We start from the raw sequence: 17,243 nt of genomic DNA, 5'->3' as shown, positions 1-17,243 counted from the left end.
TACAATCAAAATGGATGGACTAGTTACACACCAAGTACAATGGACTGTTTCTATCAGGAGCTGGCACACTGCAGGTCTCTGCACAGCTGTTGTTCAGAGAGAATAAGGTATTAAAATCATCTGCTTACTGATTTATTCTAAATCTGTAAAAATTTATCTTTTCAGATGTTTGGAAACTGGACGTTTGGGACCCTGGTTTTCACTGTGTTGGTATTTACAGTAACTCTTAAGGTATGTTAGTTTATATCACTTTCACAAGAGCCTGCAAACTTAGAAATATAGCCATCGTTTTAAGAAAGCCTTGCCCACTCAGACTCATCGTTCTCCATTTACAATTGGAAGAGGTTAAACTGACTAGCCTGTAGTTGCTGGGTTTATTTTTACACCATTTTTTGAACAAGTATGTAACAAGTAACATTTGCAATTCTCCAGTCCTCTGGCACCACCCCTGCTTCTAAGGAGGATTGGAAGATTATGACCAGTACCTCCACAATTTCTTCCTTCACTTCCCTCAGTGTCCTAGGATGTTTCCCATCTGGTCCTGGTAACTTATCTCCTTTAAGTACAGCCAGCCAGTACCTCCTCTTTATCAATTTTTATCCCATCCAGTATCTCCTTTACCTCCTCCTTCACTATGTCTATGGCAGCATCTTCTTCCTTGGTGAAGACAGATACAAAATGCTCATTTAGTACCTCAGCCATACCCTCTGCCTCCATACGTAGGTCTCCTTTTTGGTCCCGAATCGGCCCCACCCCTTGTTTTACTACCCGTTTACTATTTATATGCCTATAGATGACTTTTGGATTACCTTTTATGTTAGCTGCCATTCTATTCTCATACCCTCTCTTTGCCTCTCTTATTTTCTTTTTCACTTCTCCTCTGAACTTTCTGTATTTAGCCTGATTCTCAGATGTATTCTTGACCTGGCATCTGTCATACGCGCTCTTTTTCTGCTTCATCTTACTCTCTATCTCTTTCATCATCCAGGGAGCTCTGACTTTAGTTGCCCTACCTTTCCCCCTTGTGGGAATGTACCTCCACTGTACCTGAACCATTTCCTCTTTAAAGGTAGCCAATTGTTCGATTACAGTTTTGCCTGCCAATCTTTGATTCCAATTTACCAGGGTTAGATCCATTCTCAACCCACTGAAAGTTGACCTCCTCTAATTAAGTATTTTTACTCTAGATTGCTCCCTGTCCTTTTCCATAGCTAATCTATGATCATTGTTCCCTAAATAGTCACCGATCATTGTTCCCTAAATAGACACCGACTGACACTTGCTCTACTTGACCCACCTCATTCCCCAGAACCAGATCCAGCAATGCCTCCTTCCTCGTTGGGCCGGAAACCTGCTGATCCAGAAAGTTCTCCTGAACACACTTCAGAAATTCTTCCCCCTCCCTGCCCTTTATACTATTACTATCCCAGTCTATATTAGGATAGTTGAAGTCCCCCATTATCACTACTCTATAGTTCTTGCATCTCTCTCTAATTCTCTGCAAATTTGCTCCTCTATATCCTTCCCACTAGTTGGTGGCCTATAGAATACATCTAGTAGTGTAATGGCACCTCTATTATTTCTTAACTCTAGCTATATAGATTCTGTCCTTGACCCCTCCAGGACATCCTCTCTCTCCAGCACTGTAATATTCTCCTTAACCAATATTGCCACCTTTCTTTCCTTTCCTATCTTTCCTGAACATCTTATATCCAGGAATATTTAATACCCAATCCTGCCCTTTTTTGAGCCAAGTCTCCGTTATTGCCATGACATCATATTCCCATGTGGCTAGTTGCGCCTGCAGCTCACCAACCTTATTTACCACGCTTTGTGTGTTTACACACGTACTTTGAAAACCAATCTTAGACCATCCTGTGTTCTCTCTTCGTCAAGGTGGTTGTTTACTAGGCAAGAGAGAACTGAGCATGCTCCTGACAAACCATGTGATAATACATTACACTGCTTTTATCCTTAAAAAAAAAAAAAAAAATGTACCTGGAGTATTGCGTCCAGTTCTGGTCACCATACTTTAGGAAGGATGTGAAGGCCCTTGAGAGGGTGCAGAGGAGATTTACCAGAATGGTTCTGGGGATGGGGGATCTTAGCTACAAGGACAGGTTGGAGAAGTGGATTTGTTTTCATTAGAGCAAAGGAGGTTGAGGGGTGATTTGATGGAGGTGTACAAGATTATGACGGGTTTGGATAGGCTAGACGGGGAAAGGCTGTTCCCACTAGTTGAAGGTGCAAGGACTAGGGGACACAGATTTAAGGTTTTGATCAAGAGATACGGGGGGGATGTCATAGTCATAGAGTCATAACAGCACAGAAGGAGGCCATTCGGCCCATCGAGTCAGTGCCGGCTCTCTGTAGAGCAATCCAGTCAGTCCCATTCCCCCGCTCTATCCCTATAGCCCTGCAAGTTTATTTCCCTCAAGTGCCTATCCAGTCTCCCCTTGAAAACATTGAGTGTCTCCACTTCCACCACTTCCGTCGGCAGCGAATTCCAGGTCATCACCACTGTGTAAAAAAGTTTTCCCTCACATTCCCCCTGTATCTCTAGGAATAGCCTCCTTATCAGCCGTTATGACTCTATTCCCCTCTCAAATACAACAAGACTATGGTCCCAGCATTACATGTAACACATAACAAAAACTCCTGGCCTTTTTTTTTCTTTTAAATCAACTACAGATGCTGCAAATGAACTGCAAATCTTGTTTAATATCCAGTTTACCAGTCTTCCTGATCCCCTTACAAAAAGTTTTGGTGTTAAACTAATTTTTGGGCTGTTTTGGTTTCAAACTCAAAGAAGTATGTACCACCCATTCTGTTTCCCCACTTGATACAATCTTGCTCACAAAACAATTCAGTATGAGAGTTATGGAATGGCTTCAACTCTGTGTCCAGACACTGAATAGTCCATCCATTCAAGGTGTTTTCATACACTCTTTTCAGTACTGAGTCTTTTTGAGCCTCATTTGCAATCTCAGTTGCATTCACGGGAAAGTCTTTGTCTACTGCATGAAAATCTCACCTTCGCTTCCAACATGAGTCTTCATGTGGCAACTTGGACAATGCATCTGTAATTGCGTTTTGCTTTGAAGTGCGATATTCAATCGTGTAGTCATATTGTGACAGAAACACTGCCGAATGTTGCATTCTTGATGCGGCCATTGCAGGGATGGCAGATTTGGACCCCAATATTGCTAGGAGCAGTTTGTGATCGGCTATCAGGGAAACTTTCTGCTGATCAGGAACTGTTAGAATTTCTTGATTCCAAACACTATGGTGTGTCCTTCCTTTTCAATTTGCACATAGTTTCTTTCGCTCTTTGTGAGGGTTTGCGATGCGAACGGGATTGGTTTCTCTTGGCCATCATCCATTACGTGGCTTATGACAGCTCCCACACCGTAGCTGGAAGCATCACATGCTAACTTGTGTACTACAACACAGAGCGTGAGCTTAAGGGGAGCATCATTAGAGAGACTTCTCTGACAAGTGTCGAAAGCTTCCTGTTGCACTTTAGTCCACTTCCACTGGACATCCTTCTTGAGGAGCTCATGCAATGGCGCTAATATGGTCACTAACTCAGGTAAGAAGCGTGCGTAGTACTGGACCATTCCAAGGAAAGATCTTAACTCGGACACGTTCTGTGCCTTTGGAGCATTGATGTCAGCATCAACCTTTTCCTTAACTGGTTGCAAGCCATTTGAATCAACTTTCAAACCAAGGTGCACAAATTCAGGCTGCATAAAAGCACATTTGCTCCTTTTCAATTTGACATTGTGGGAATTCATCCTTTGAAGCACTAAATCTAACACTTCGAGATTTTCTTCCTCGCTGTTTGATGCGATCAGCACATCATCTTGATTTCATAAGCAATTTGGAATTCCTTGCAAAATCTTATCCATTGTAGCCTGGAAGATTTGGGGGGAGGACTTTACACCATACAGCAGCTCGGTGTATGAGTACAGTCTCTTGTGTGTGTTAATGGTGAGATACTGTTGACTCTCTTTGTCAACATTCAGCTGAGCGTAAGCGTGTGACAGGTCAAACTTGGAGAAAACCTTTGACCCCGAGAGTGCTGCATACAAATCTTGTGATGTAGGTAACGGGTACTGCTCATTGTCAACTGCTTGGTTGATGGTAACTTTGTAGTCCCCGCACAAGCGAACAGTTTTGTCTGCTTTGGGCACTACCACAATTGGGGGAGCCCATTCACTTTGGTCAGTTTTTACTAGCACTCCATTCTCTCTCTCTTTCTCTAGCTCTTCCTCCACCTGACTTTTCAATGCCTAGGTGACCGGCCTTGCCTTACAATAGACAGGCTTCACGTTGGACTTGATGCGGATATTTGCGTCATACCCAGTGATGCCCTCATAAATATCTGAGAACATGCTTTTATACTTGTTCAACATTTTGTCAAGTCGCTCCTTTGAAGCATCTACACTGAAGATGTTTTTCCAGTCTAGTTTTAACTTTCTCAACCAGTCTTTGCCCATGAGGGTTGGCCTGTTGTTGTAGATCACTACAATAATAGGCAGCTTTACTGACTGGCCATTGTGCTGAACTGTACATTCCATTTGTCCACATGTCTCTAGGATTTCTCCGGAGTAGGTTTTTAACTCTATGGTACTCTTTGTAAGTGGTATTTGATTAAACTTACTCTTATATGTGGCCTTATTCATGATAGAACAGTCCGCCGCTGGGTCGATACACATATCAATATATTGGTCATTGATCAAAAGTTTTGTACGAATGTCTTTCTCACGATTGCGTTGCCGTTAGTGACATAGATACTCTAGATACAAAAGCAAAATACTGCGGATGCAGGAAATCTGAAATAAAAACAGAAAATGCTGGAAATACTCAGCAGGTCAGGCAGCATCTGAGGAGAGAGAAACAGAGTTAACGTTTCAGGTCGATGACCCTTCGTCATCGACCTGAAATGTTAACTCTGTTTCTCTCTCCACAGATGCTGCCTGACCTGCTGAGTATTTCTAGATATTGTAGATGCCTAATTCTTCAACATCAGATGTGTTCACTTCAATATTGTGAACTTTTTTTTTTGTCACTGCTTTGCATTGCCACTAGAATGGTTCTTACTTCCTGCTTTTGAGCTAACTCTGCAAGCTGTTGAAGTATGGCCTTGCTTCTGGCAGTGAAAACACTTCACATTTCTGTATTGGCAGGTCTGTGGTGAGTGATTTCCATTGCAGTGATAACAATTCACTGACCTGCTCTCACTGACATGCTTTTGACTTGGTCTCACAACTTTAGGTTTGGCGGTGGCTTTGTGACTGTAGACCTCAGCTGCACTAGTCACTTGAGTTGGACGGAGCTCCATTGCGTTCTTAGATGTCATCTCCATAGATAGAGCAATTTTGCATGCTATGTCAAACATTAGGTTCGGAGTGTTCAGTGGACTGTGTGCGCTCATCCACCAGTCCACACAAAAACTTATCTCACAACGCACGATCCAAAAATGTGCTGAAGTTATAATGCAAAGACAGGTTCTTAAGAGCTACAATATACTCATTGATGGTTTCACTTTGTTTTTGGTTTCTGGTACCAAACTTAGCTCACTGCTATTTCTAAAGGCTTTGGGTCGAAATGGTCCTCGAGTTTCTCAACAATGTCTTCAAACGACGCATCCGTCACTTTCCCTGCCGAGAGTAAGTTTGTCAACGTTCCATAGACACCTGACCCGATCTCCATTAGAAAAATTGCTTCATTACGTTTACGAATTACTTTATTTTGAGCTTGAACATTCTCATCTGCACCTTCGGTCTCAATAATGTTATTGGCCTTAAAGAACATCTCCATCTGTTCAATGTAAGAACTAAATGGTTCGCGAGCTCGGTCATACATGCCGAGGCTTCCGATAAATCCCGTAGGCACGGCCGTGATTGTCCCAATCCTGTTGAACAGTGACTCAGCACGCTACCCGTGTACGTGAGAATTAATGCTGCTGTTGCGGTGTATACATACACACAAAGGTGAAGCACAGACTATTCTGCATCAGCATTAACAGTAAAACATCGCAAAAATTCAGTTTAGGTGTCACAAATTCACCTTGAACTTTTTCACTCAAAGGTTGAACACTGTGTCCTTCCATGATCCCTAAAAATGGCTTTGGGATCCCATCCTCGTCGCCAAAAATGTAATATATGTGGGTAGAACAAATGAAGGACAGAAACATGATGAGTTGCTAGTCAAGATGCTTGTTTACGAGGCCAGAGCGAACTGAGCATGCTCATACCAAACCATGGGACAATACATTATAGATGTGGCACCACAGACACAGCTAGAGTCCGACACACCGGCATAGAAATTGTAATGTCCGTGTGTAATTGAGACACGGACTGCAGAAGTTGGTTATAACAGGTGTTTACTGAATGGAGACAAAACTGGAACTACTATACAAAGTTACTTCACAGGCTTATATACAGGGGTGGTCACTACTGGTACTGCAGTATACAGGGGCTGCAGAATATAGTTCCTCCTTCAAGGTACATACACTACAATTCCTCCCCTTTTAGCTAAACAGTACATAACATTCGATTAATAATTAAATAACATATTTACAATTACAGTTGCTATATACATTAGCTGAAGTTAATCAATTATAAATTCAGTCTTTGAGGAGGCTTCCTGATTCTGTCTGGATAACGCCTCTTTGGGGTATCAGGTTCTTCTGGCAAATTTGATTCGGGATCAACGTCATTGTTTGGTTCGTCTGCTTCCAATATCACCGATTCTGAGGTAGATGCAATTGGTACTTCGGTTTCATCACCAGGTGTATAGGATCGTGGTGTAGATTTGACGTTTTCCAGTGACTCTAGAATCTGGTCAGCATGGCATCTTACAATGCTCTCTCCAACGTCCACGGTATACATTAGAGGTCCTTGCCGTGTGCAGATCGTTCCTGGCTGCCATTTCTCTGTGCGGTAGTCCCGGGCCAAAACTGGTTGACCTATCTTGAAACTCCTGGTTGGCCTTTCATTCATATTCTGAAACTGCCTGTTCTCCACATCTCTTCTGATGTTTGGCTTAACCAAATCCAAGCGGCATCTTAGTCTTCGATTGAAGAACATCATGGCTGGAGTTTGGTTGGTAACCGCATGTGTCGCATTCCGGTAGGCAAACAAGAAGTTATCCACCTTGTGTTGTAGGGATATGTCTTCATTACACATTGCCTTGATAGCCTTCTTGAATGTTTGAACGAACCTCTCAGCCAATCCATTAGTGGCTGGATGATATGGGGCGGATGTGTAATGCTTAACACCATTGTTCTTTAAGAACCTCCAGAACTCTTCAGACACAAACTGTGGTCCATTGTCGGAGCAAATCTGTTCAGGCAGCCCATTTCTAGCGAATATGGTTCGTAAGACTGTGATAGTTTTTTCTGTGGTGGTTGAGGACATTTTTATTACCTCTGGCCACTTTGAATGTGCATCCACCGCAATTAAAAACATCGGCCTAGAAATTCAGATGGGCGCGCCAGCTGTTAGCGCCTTAGGAGGAGTAGATCTCGAGCGCTAGGCGCTTAGCGCCTGGGCGCAGCGCGATCTGCGCCTCGCCCCAACTTCAGTACACATTTAGCGCCGGCGCAAAGTCATAGCGCGCGCCCTGCTGTGCGCGCAGATCATGACGTCATTTCCTAGTGCAACGCCCTTTGTGCGCCCCGAACCGGAACTTCACTCGCGTCGGCCCATTGTGCGCCGGGCGGCCCTAACGACTGTGAAGTGGAACGGTACACAGCCGAGGCGGGCCGCGGGGAGCGCTAATTAAAGGGCACTTACCCTGCACTATAAAGGCCAGCCATTTTGCAGCATTCACTCTTGTGCAACGGTCTTTTGGAGAGAGACCAAGGAAGAGAGCTTACTGGTTTGGACCAACACTAGGACAGGTATTTTTGGCTCAGGTCAGAGCTTAGCAATTATCTTTGCCTTCATTGAGAGCTCAGTGTTTGCCAGCATATAATGGGGGCTGCATTGGGTGCCAACGCTGACTTTCAGCCTTATGCCAGAAGGGCTTACAGACGCCGTGAGAGAGTGGCAGCCCTGGCTAGACGCAGAGGGGGCAACAGGCGTCGCCAACTGAGGCCTTACCCACCCAGGGTATACCGCCAGCAGTCCTCCTATCTGACCATGTCTGCCGCGAAGTGTGTTAGGAGGCTGCGATTCAGAAGGGAGGTGGTTGCAGACATCTGCCAGCTGCTTCACAAAGATCTGCAGCCACAGCTGATGCGCAGGACGTCTCTGTCGGTGGCAGTGAAGGTGACGGTGGCTCTCAAATTCCATGCCACCGGCTCCTTCCAATCCGCTGCTGGGGACATCGCTAACATCTCCCAGTTCGCCGTGCATTGCTGCATCTGCCAGGTGACCGATGCCCTTTTCAGAAGGAGACATCAATTCATCTCCTTCCCCATGACCCTGGACAAGCAGCAGCAGCGTGCAGTGGGATTTGCAAGAATAGCAGGCTTCCCCATGGTGCAGGGCGCCATTGACTGCACGCATGTGGCTTCGCGGGCACCTCTGGAGCATGCCGAGGATTACCGCAACCGGAAGGGCTACCATTCCCTCAACGTACAGCTGGTGTGTGACCACAGGCAGCGCATCCTAGCTGTCAATGCCCGCTTTCCAGGCAGCAGCCACGATGCCTTTATCCTGCGACAGACAACTGTGGCTGACATGTTCCAGGCACAGCCTCACCCAAGAGGATGGCTTATCGGAGACAAAGGCTATCCTTTGTGTACCTGGCTCATGACCCCGCTCCGCGCGCCCACAACCCCTGCTGAAGAGGCATACAACGAGAGCCATCAAGCGACTAGGAACATTATAGAACAAACAATCGGCGTCCTCAAGCAATGGTTCCGCTGTCTCGATCGCTCCGGGGGAGCCCTCCAGTATTCGCAGGAGCGAGTCTCCCAATGCGTCGTCGTTTGCTGCATGCTGCACAACCTGGCTATCCGCAGGACTCCGGCACTGCCACCTCACGTTGGACCACCACCTCAGGAGGAGGAGCAGGAGGAGCATGAGGAGGACGAGGAGTACCAGCCCAGGAGGGAGGCAGAAGGTCCAAGGGCCGCCCGTCGGCGGCTTATTGAACGTCACTTCTAGGCCCCCTGTCAGGGAATGGCTTGTGCCAATGAAAGAACATGATTGCAGCCGCTCCGCAAGCCCTCAGCCGGTTAAGGCAACAAACACTTCAAAGATCAAACATGGACAATGTTAATAAATAAAATGCTTTATTGTACAAACTCAGGGCCCTTCCCACATGAAAACCAAAAACAGACGAAACCCCCAAAAAACACTCAAACACATTACTCGCTCCCACAACCTGGAGAGGATTAACAAAACAGTGCAACTAAAATGGCCGTCATCCTCGGCCTTCGTAAAAAACAAACATCACATCCTCGGCCTTCAAAAAACAAACATCCAATTCTCGGCCTTCAAAAAACAAACATCCAATTCTCGGCCTTCAAAAAACAAACATCCAATTCTCGGCCTCAAAAAACAAACATCCAATTCTCGGCCTCAAAACATTCGACTTTTTGGCCCGCTAGGGCGATGCCTTGGCCATCTTTGTGTGGCCCCTGCCCGCCCTGCTGCTCCTCCTCAAAGTAAGGCCATTGGCTGCTGCAAGGCTGGGGGCAGGCTCCTGAGGGGCACATGTCGTGACGGCAGATGCCCTTGGGGGTCGGCCTAGTCGAGGTCTGGCTGTCGAGCGGGCGGCTATTGATTGCTGCAGCTGTGGCTGGCCAGCATCAGTCGCTGCAGCAGCTCCTGGCAGCTCCACTGGGGGAGTGGCAGTGGCGGCTGGAGGAATGGGGGCAAGCTGGCGGATGGCAGGCGCTCGCTGGTCGCCTGAGACACTGGCACTCGCCCGGGCCAGCACTGCAGCATGCGCACCAATCTGCCGAGGGACAGACCGCTGCGCTGCTGCAGCGCGCCGGGTGCCCTGGCGATGCCTGGCTGACACAGCGAGTGTGGCAGCAGTGAGTGCCCGTGTTGCCCTGTTCAGTGACCTCATCAGAGCACCCAGTGACTGCACGGCACCACTGATCAGCTGCCCACTCGCTGCCTGAGCTGCCCCGAATGCCGCCCGACTCGCTGCCTGATCTGCCCCGAATGCCGCCCGACTCGCTGCCTGCTCTGCCCCGAATTCTGCCAAACTGATGGCCTGTGAGGCCCCGATGTCGGTCACACTCCGAGAGAGGGACTCGATGGCCTCCGGCAACCGTGCCACTACCCCCATGAGCTCCGTGTGCCGGCGCTCCGAGTCCGCGGACAAGTCCTCGAGGCGTCCCATCTCCGGACTGGAGGCTGGACTCTCCCTCTGGGGAGAAGGCCGCCGAGCTGGCCGACCCTTCCTGCATTGCTGGACGCCGCTGGGCCCAGCAATTGGACTCCCCTCCGACCCTTCCCCACTCTGGGGAGAAGGCCGCTGAGCTTCCACCCCCCTCCCGCGTTTCTGCAGGCCGCAGGTCCCATGAGCTCCCCTCCCCTCCGACACTTCCGCCACGCTCCCCTCCAGGGAAGACGTGTCCCCTACATTCGCATGGGTTGCCGCGGCTGAGGGTTCCCCTGATGGGCCGCCTTCTTCTTGCTCCTCCTCCTCCTCCTCTTCTGAGGGGCTGTCACTGGCAAGTTCAGGGACCTCCTCCTCACCATCTGAAAGCAGGAAGGCACAAGAGTAGCTTTAGAGTGAGGAGAGGGCGTCAGCGAGGGATGCATGAGTGGTGGCATTCAGCGCATTGGTCGGACAGTGGCAAAGGATGTAGATCTGATGCGCAAGTGGGACGAGAGAGGTCCAAAAGGTGATGTCCTTACCATTGGTGCCCAGAACAGGGTCGGCATCTCCACATGCAATGGGGCCAATCACCCGGCCACCCATGATGCGCTTCACGCGATGTTGCAGCTCGGTGAGCGGCTGGATCTGGGGTCGGCCTCCCCCGGTCGCAGTCCGGCTCTTCTTATTATTGGCCAGCTTGGCCTGCAAGAGAAAGGACGGCCTCTAAGTACAGTGTGTAGCCCTGATCTTGTGTGTACTGCCTCCCATGGTGGAATAGCTTGGCCAGTGTGTTAAGTGCAGAATGTGCAATTGATGTTCATGCCTGTCCCATAGCTGCTGCATGAGGGCTGGCCATTAGGGCTTTCAGGTCCCTTTGCCCATAATGTGAGGTGCACATGCAAGGATGAGGAGGACACTGGAAAGGGTACTCACCCTGACAATCCGAGTGAGGTCATTAAACTTTTTGCGGCATTGGACACCGCTCCTGGGGACCTCACTGTTGGCTGACACCTTGTTGGCGACATGCCTCCAGGCTCTCCGGTAGACGCGGGCCGGCGCCTTCCTGCCATTGGCCGGGTACAAAATATGGCGCCTCTTCTCCACAGCACCAACCAGCACACTCAGATCAAGCTCTGAGAAGCGCTGCGCTCGTTCACAGGCCTTCTGCATGGCTTCAGGCGCTATTTGGGTCCAGCAGCAGTGTTCAGGCCTAGCTGGAGGGCTCCACTATCCAGGGCGTGGCAGCAGACCAAGTCGACCCTTCCCCTTTAAGAGCTGGCCGGCGCCAGGGTGTCTGCTGTCAATCACGAGATGGCCGCACCTGCGCTGCGCCCGGGCTCGGCGTTCTCGCTCAGCACCTTCGGCTTAGCGCCTAAAGAGAGGCGTGCAGCGCCAGTTTTAGCGCTCGAGCAAACTCTTAGGGCGAAGCTAATGAATATCGGAGAAGTGGCCTCGATTTTGCGCCGGGCGCAAACTTTAGCGGCCACCCGACTTTACCGCCCCAAAAGTGGCTACAATGAATTTCTAGGCCATCGAGTCCATAAATGGACCAGCAAAATCAATGTGTACCCTTTGCCATGGAGATGAGGGCCACTCCCATAGATGTAGAGGGGCTTGTGGTGGGGCGTTTTGGACCTTCTGGCATCCTGTACAGCTCTTGGTCATCTCTTCGATTTCTCTATCGATTCCCGGCCACCACACAAACGCTCTGGCTAAGTTCTTCACTTTTACCCCTCCCAGATGACTCTCATGAAGCTCATTGAGCACTCTATCCTTCAATTTGGGTGGAATTGCATCAAGGTTCCTCGGGACACTGACAGCTGTTCTCTTCTCGGCGAGAATGCTGGCAACAGTGGTTCGCCATGTGCTGGCCATCCCTTCACCATTAAATCATAGACCCTGGAGAGTGTCGGGTCATTTCGTGTTTCCTTTTCTATGTTTGCATTCGTCACAGGTAGACATTCAACTATGGTCGAGTGGAATATCTCCACAGGACCACTGCAGGTGCTTCTTCCACCGTCGGCAACGGTAGGCGCGACAATCCATCAGCATTCCCATGCTGTTTAGTTCCTTTGTACTCTGTCATATTGGTGTGCCCCTAGGAAAAGGGACCACCTCTGTAGCCGTTGTGCTGTCATTATCGGGACGCCCTTCTTAGGGTTGAAAATGGAGACAAGAGGTTGATGATCAGTTAGTAGAGTAAATTTCTGTCCGTGCAGGTAGTGATTGAACTTCTTCACACCCCACACCAGGCTGAGGGCCTCTCTGTCAATCTGGGCGAAGTTACGCTCGGCTGAAGTTAACGAGCGTGACGCAAAAGCTATCGGCCTCTCTGAACCATCAAGGAATTTAAGTGACAGTACCGCTCCAACGCCGTAGGGAGTCGCATCACACGCCAGTCTTATCAGTAGTGATGGGTTGTAGTGAGCCAATACTTCTCTTGAAGTGATCAGGTCTTTACACTTCTGAAAGGCCCGCTTACATTCATTGCTCCATTTCCATGCTACTCCAGTTTGTAGCAGGGCGTTCAGTGGGTGCAGAATTGTGGACAAATTCGGCAAAAACTTATGGTAGTAATTCACCAATCCGAGGAATGACCTCAGTTGCGACACATTTTCAGGCGCTGGAGCCTTAACTACCGCTTCAATTTTGTCAGGGGACTTATGTAACCCCTCTTCATCAATCATGTGGCCACAATACGATATTTGTTTCTTAAAAAACTCGCACTTGGGGCGATTGGCTCGTAGCCCATTTTCTCTTAGTCTAGTGAGCACCTGCTCTAGGTTGGCAAGGTGTTCACTGTCATTTTCACCTGTCACTAGGATGTCGTCCAAGTAACACTGAGTCCCCGGAATCCCTTGCAGGACTTGTTCCATCGCTCTTTGCCATATAGCCGGAGCTGATGCTACTCCAAATACCAGTCGATTATACTGGTAAAGACCTTTGTGAGTGTTTATCGTGAGATATTTCCTAGAGGATTCTTCAACCTCCATCTGCAAATACGCTTGCGCTAGGTCAATTTTTGTAAAACGTTTCCCTCCAGATAGTGAGGCGAAAATATCTTCTATCCTCGGAAGAGGACACTGTACTGTGTGAAGGACTGGGTTCACAGTCACCTTGAAGCCCCCACAGATGCGAACCTTCCTTGGCTCCTCAGACTTATTGTTTAACGTTTTCTTCATGACAGGAACGATGGGTGTCGCCCACTCGCTCCAGTCTACCTTAGATAACACGCCTGCATTCTCCAGATTCTCCAGCTCTGCCTCGACGGCTGGGCGAATTGCATACGGTACCGGTCTTGCTTTGAAAAACTTGGAAATTGCATTCTCTTCTATTTTTATCGAGGCGGTTACGCCTTTAAGAGTTCCCAGTTCTTGTTGAAATACCTCTTTAGCATTAGCTAAGATTTTTGACAATCGTCCAGGTGTGACGTCGTCATCCTTTTTACCAGCCACAGTCAGTGCCTGAATGGAGTGCCAGTCTAAACTTATCTTTCTGATCCATTCACGTCCCAATAACTGTGGTCCACCATCTTGCAGTATGTACAGATACAATTTCTGTATTTCCTTGCCGTTGTAGTCGACAGGCACCCTTATTTTCCCTCTGGGGTGTACTTTCTGCCCCGTATATGTCTTCAAGACAATGGATGTGTCTTTCAAGGGTATGTGTGAGAATAGCCGCTCGTAGTCTCGTCGATTCATGACGGTCAGGGCTGATCCTGTATCCAATTCCATTTTGACTTGGGACCCTGCTATCGTGAGGGTGACCCAAATGGTTCGGTGATCCTCTTTTGCGATTACGTTGTGTAGTTTGAGACAGCTTAGCCTCTTGTTCCCAGATTCACTATCGCTCTTCTGGTCTTTGGAACTACTGTCCGTCATCTTTTGTACTTTCCTGTACTTTTCCTTAGTAGTCTTTTTGTTGTTGTTAGTCTTCTTCCTGGACCTGCAAACTCGTGCAATGTGTCCCATCTTTCCGCATTGCCTGCATGTTTTGTCCTTGAACCAGCAGTCCTTCTGGTCATGGGTTGTTCTGCCGCAGCGATAACATTTTTCAAATCCCTGTGTCATTTCATGGGTGCCGTATTCCTGTGGCTTTTGCTGTATTTCCGCAGCTCCCCTTGCTGCTGCTTCGTACGATACTGCCACGCTGAAAGCCTTATCTAGCGTCAGCTCTTTCTCTGAGAGTAACCTCTTCTGGGTTCCTTCACTCAGGAGTCCACAGACAAATTTGACCCGTAGGGTATCTGCCAGTCCTGCTCCGAACTGGCAGTGCTTTGATAGCTTGCGTAGTTCCGTAAGGTAATCAGCATTGCTCTCATCTTTATGCTGATTTCTCTTGTGGAATTTAAATCTTTCTGCTATCAGCAGCGGTGTAGGATTTAGGTGTTCCTGTAGGATATCAACAATTTCGTTTAAACTCTTCTCCATCGGTTTGACTGGAGTGATCAGGTTCCGCAATAGGCCGTACGTTCTTGCGCCCATTAAGTTTAGTAGTACCGATGCCTTTTTCTCATCGGCTACTTCATTTGCCTTGCAATATACTTCGACTCTTTCCACATACGTGGTCCAGTCTTCTATTTCATTATCGAAGGCAGTGATATTGCTAGTCTTCGGCACCTTGGAGATCTAAGGTGGCGCCTCCCGCGCTTTGCCTTCTTCCCCGATTGAACAAAATGGCGCCTCCCGCGCTTTGCCTTCTTCCCCGATTGAACAAAATGGCGCCTCCCGCGCTTTTCCTTCTTCCCCGATTGAACAAAATGGCGCCTCCCGCGCTTTTCCTTCTTCCCCGCTGGATTAAGATGGCGCCTCCCGCGCTTTCTGTCTTTTCCGCTGCTGCCAACGCTGTTGCTGGTGTTTTTATGCCTTGATGGCGACGCCCTATGGTCTTCGCGAGCTTCCCCCCGCGCTGCTGCCAACGCCGCTCTCTGCAGCCCCCGTGGCAAACTACAGCTCCTCGCGGCTTTCTGCGCTTCTAATTTCTTTTTCTTTTATTTTAATTACTGTTCCCATCGTCAGAGCAGACCCTATGGGACACTTTCCTCCCTCTTCTCGGGTCTGTACACTGCCCAGCTTCGTAGCACCGGCCGCGCCCTGTGTGCTCCACCCTCTCTCTCTCTCTCCTCTTCCCGACAACGCTGCTCGGCCCTGTTGAAAAGCCACCCGATCGAGCTCTAGCCCGACGCAGCCCAGGAAGAATCAGTGTACTACCTGCCACCAGCCCGATTAGCTGGAACACCATAGACTGGAGAACCAAGCCCAGCTCTTGACAGCCTCTCCTGCAAATCTTCGAATTCGATGAATCAGAGGGCGGTTGCCCACAGTCGACGCCCGTTTCTTCTGTTTGTTTTTTTGGGGATTTCTTCCTTCTGGCTTTGGCCTCTAATAACTTCGCTTCAGGGATGGATCCCCGTGAGGTGGTGCAGAACTGTAGGTAAGTTCGGATCTGTTCGTCGCCAATGTAATGTCCGTGTGTAATTGAGACACGGACTGCAGAAGTTGGTTATAACAGGTGTTTACTGAATGGGACACAAAACTGGAACTACTAATACAAAATTACTGCACAGGCATATATACAGGGGTGGTCACTACTGGTACTGCAGTAGACAGGGGCTGCAGAATATAGTTCCTTCTTCAAGGTACATAGACTACAGAAATGAGCAGAAAGAGCAAGTGACACATTGGGTGAGGTATTACAGGGAAAGAAAATCCATTATCCCAATCCACTGCTGTAACTATCGCAGGATAAGAATCACACTCCTCGGAATTCCTGGGATCAGACGATTAAGTTTTCCTAGCCAGTCTTAGGCACCCATTGTATTGGGGGGAGGGGGGGAGAGTGGGACACCGGGTGGGGGAGAGTGGGGCACTGGGGGGGGGAGGGGGGAGAGTGGGGCACGGGGGGGGGGGACAGTAGGGCACTGGGTGGGGGAGGGGGAGAGGTGGGGCACTGGGGGAGGGGGAGAGTGGGGCACTGGGGGGGAGGGGGGGAGGGGGAGAGTGGGGCACTGGGGGGGGAGGGGGAGAGTGGGGCACTGGGGGGGGAGGGGGGAGAGTGGGGCGCTGGGGGGGGAGAGTGGGGCGCTGGGGGGGGAGGGTGGGGCGCTGGGGGGGGAGGGGGAGAGTGGGGCGCTGGGGGGGGAGGGGGAGAGTGGGGCGCTGGGGGGGAGGGGGAGAGTGGGCGCTGGGGGGGAGGGGGGGAGAGTGGGGCGCTGGGGGGGGAGGGGGAGAGTGGGGCGCTGGGGGGGGAGGGGGAGAGTGGGGCGCTGGGGGGGGAGGGGGAGAGTGGGGCGCTGGGGGGGGAGGGGGAGAGTGGGGCGCTGGGGGGGGAGGGGGAGAGTGGGGCGCTGGGGGGGGAGGGGGAGAGTGGGGGCGCTGGGGGGGGAGGGGGAGAGTGGGGCGCTGGGGGGGGGGAGAGTGGGGCGCTGGGGGGGGAGGGGGGAGAGTGGGGCGCTGGGGGGGGGAGGGGGAGAGTGGGGCGCTGGGGGGGGAGGGGGAGAGTGGGGCGCTGGGGGGGAGGGGGGAGAGTGGGGCGCTGGGGGGGAGGGAGTGGGGGCCTGGGGGGGGGGAGGAGTGGGGCGCTGGGGGGGGAGGGGGAGAGTGGGCGCTGGGGGGGGAGGGGGAGAGTGGGGCGCTGGGGGGGGAGGGGGAGAGTGGGGCGCTGGGGGGGGAGGGGGAGAGTGGGGCGCTGGGGGGGGAGGGGGAGAGTGGGGCGCTGGGGGGGGGAGGGGGAGAGTGGGGCGCTGGGGGGGGGAGGGGAGAGGTGGGGCGCTGGGGGGGGAGGGGGAGAGTGGGGCGCTGGGGGGAGGAGTGGGGGCGCTGGGGGGAGAGTGGGGGGGAGGGGGGGGAGGGGGAGAGTGGGGCGCTGGGGGGGGAGGGGGGAGAGTGGGGCGCTGGGGGGGGAGGGGGAGAGTGGGGCGCTGGGGGGGGGAGGGGGAGAGTGGG

At 50.6% G+C, this 17,243-nt stretch overlaps 1 protein-coding gene across 1 annotated transcript in view; it reads left to right on the top strand.

Moving 5' to 3' along the window:
- Positions 1-17,243, top strand: part of atp11a (ATPase phospholipid transporting 11A) — a 302,919-nt gene that overhangs the window by 214,207 nt on the left and 71,469 nt on the right. The window contains exon 24 of the mRNA XM_085999881.1: positions 166-231. Coding sequence (XP_085856007.1) covers positions 166-231 — 66 coding nt within the window. The remainder of the gene's footprint in view (positions 1-165; positions 232-17,243) is intronic.

Source organism: Somniosus microcephalus, chromosome 10 (genome assembly GCF_052327205.1).
Source record: "Somniosus microcephalus isolate GS21.2 chromosome 10, FLI_Smic_1.0, whole genome shotgun sequence".
NCBI lineage: Eukaryota > Metazoa > Chordata > Chondrichthyes > Squaliformes > Somniosidae > Somniosus > Somniosus microcephalus.
This window is presented reverse-complemented; position numbering and strand designations above follow the sequence as displayed.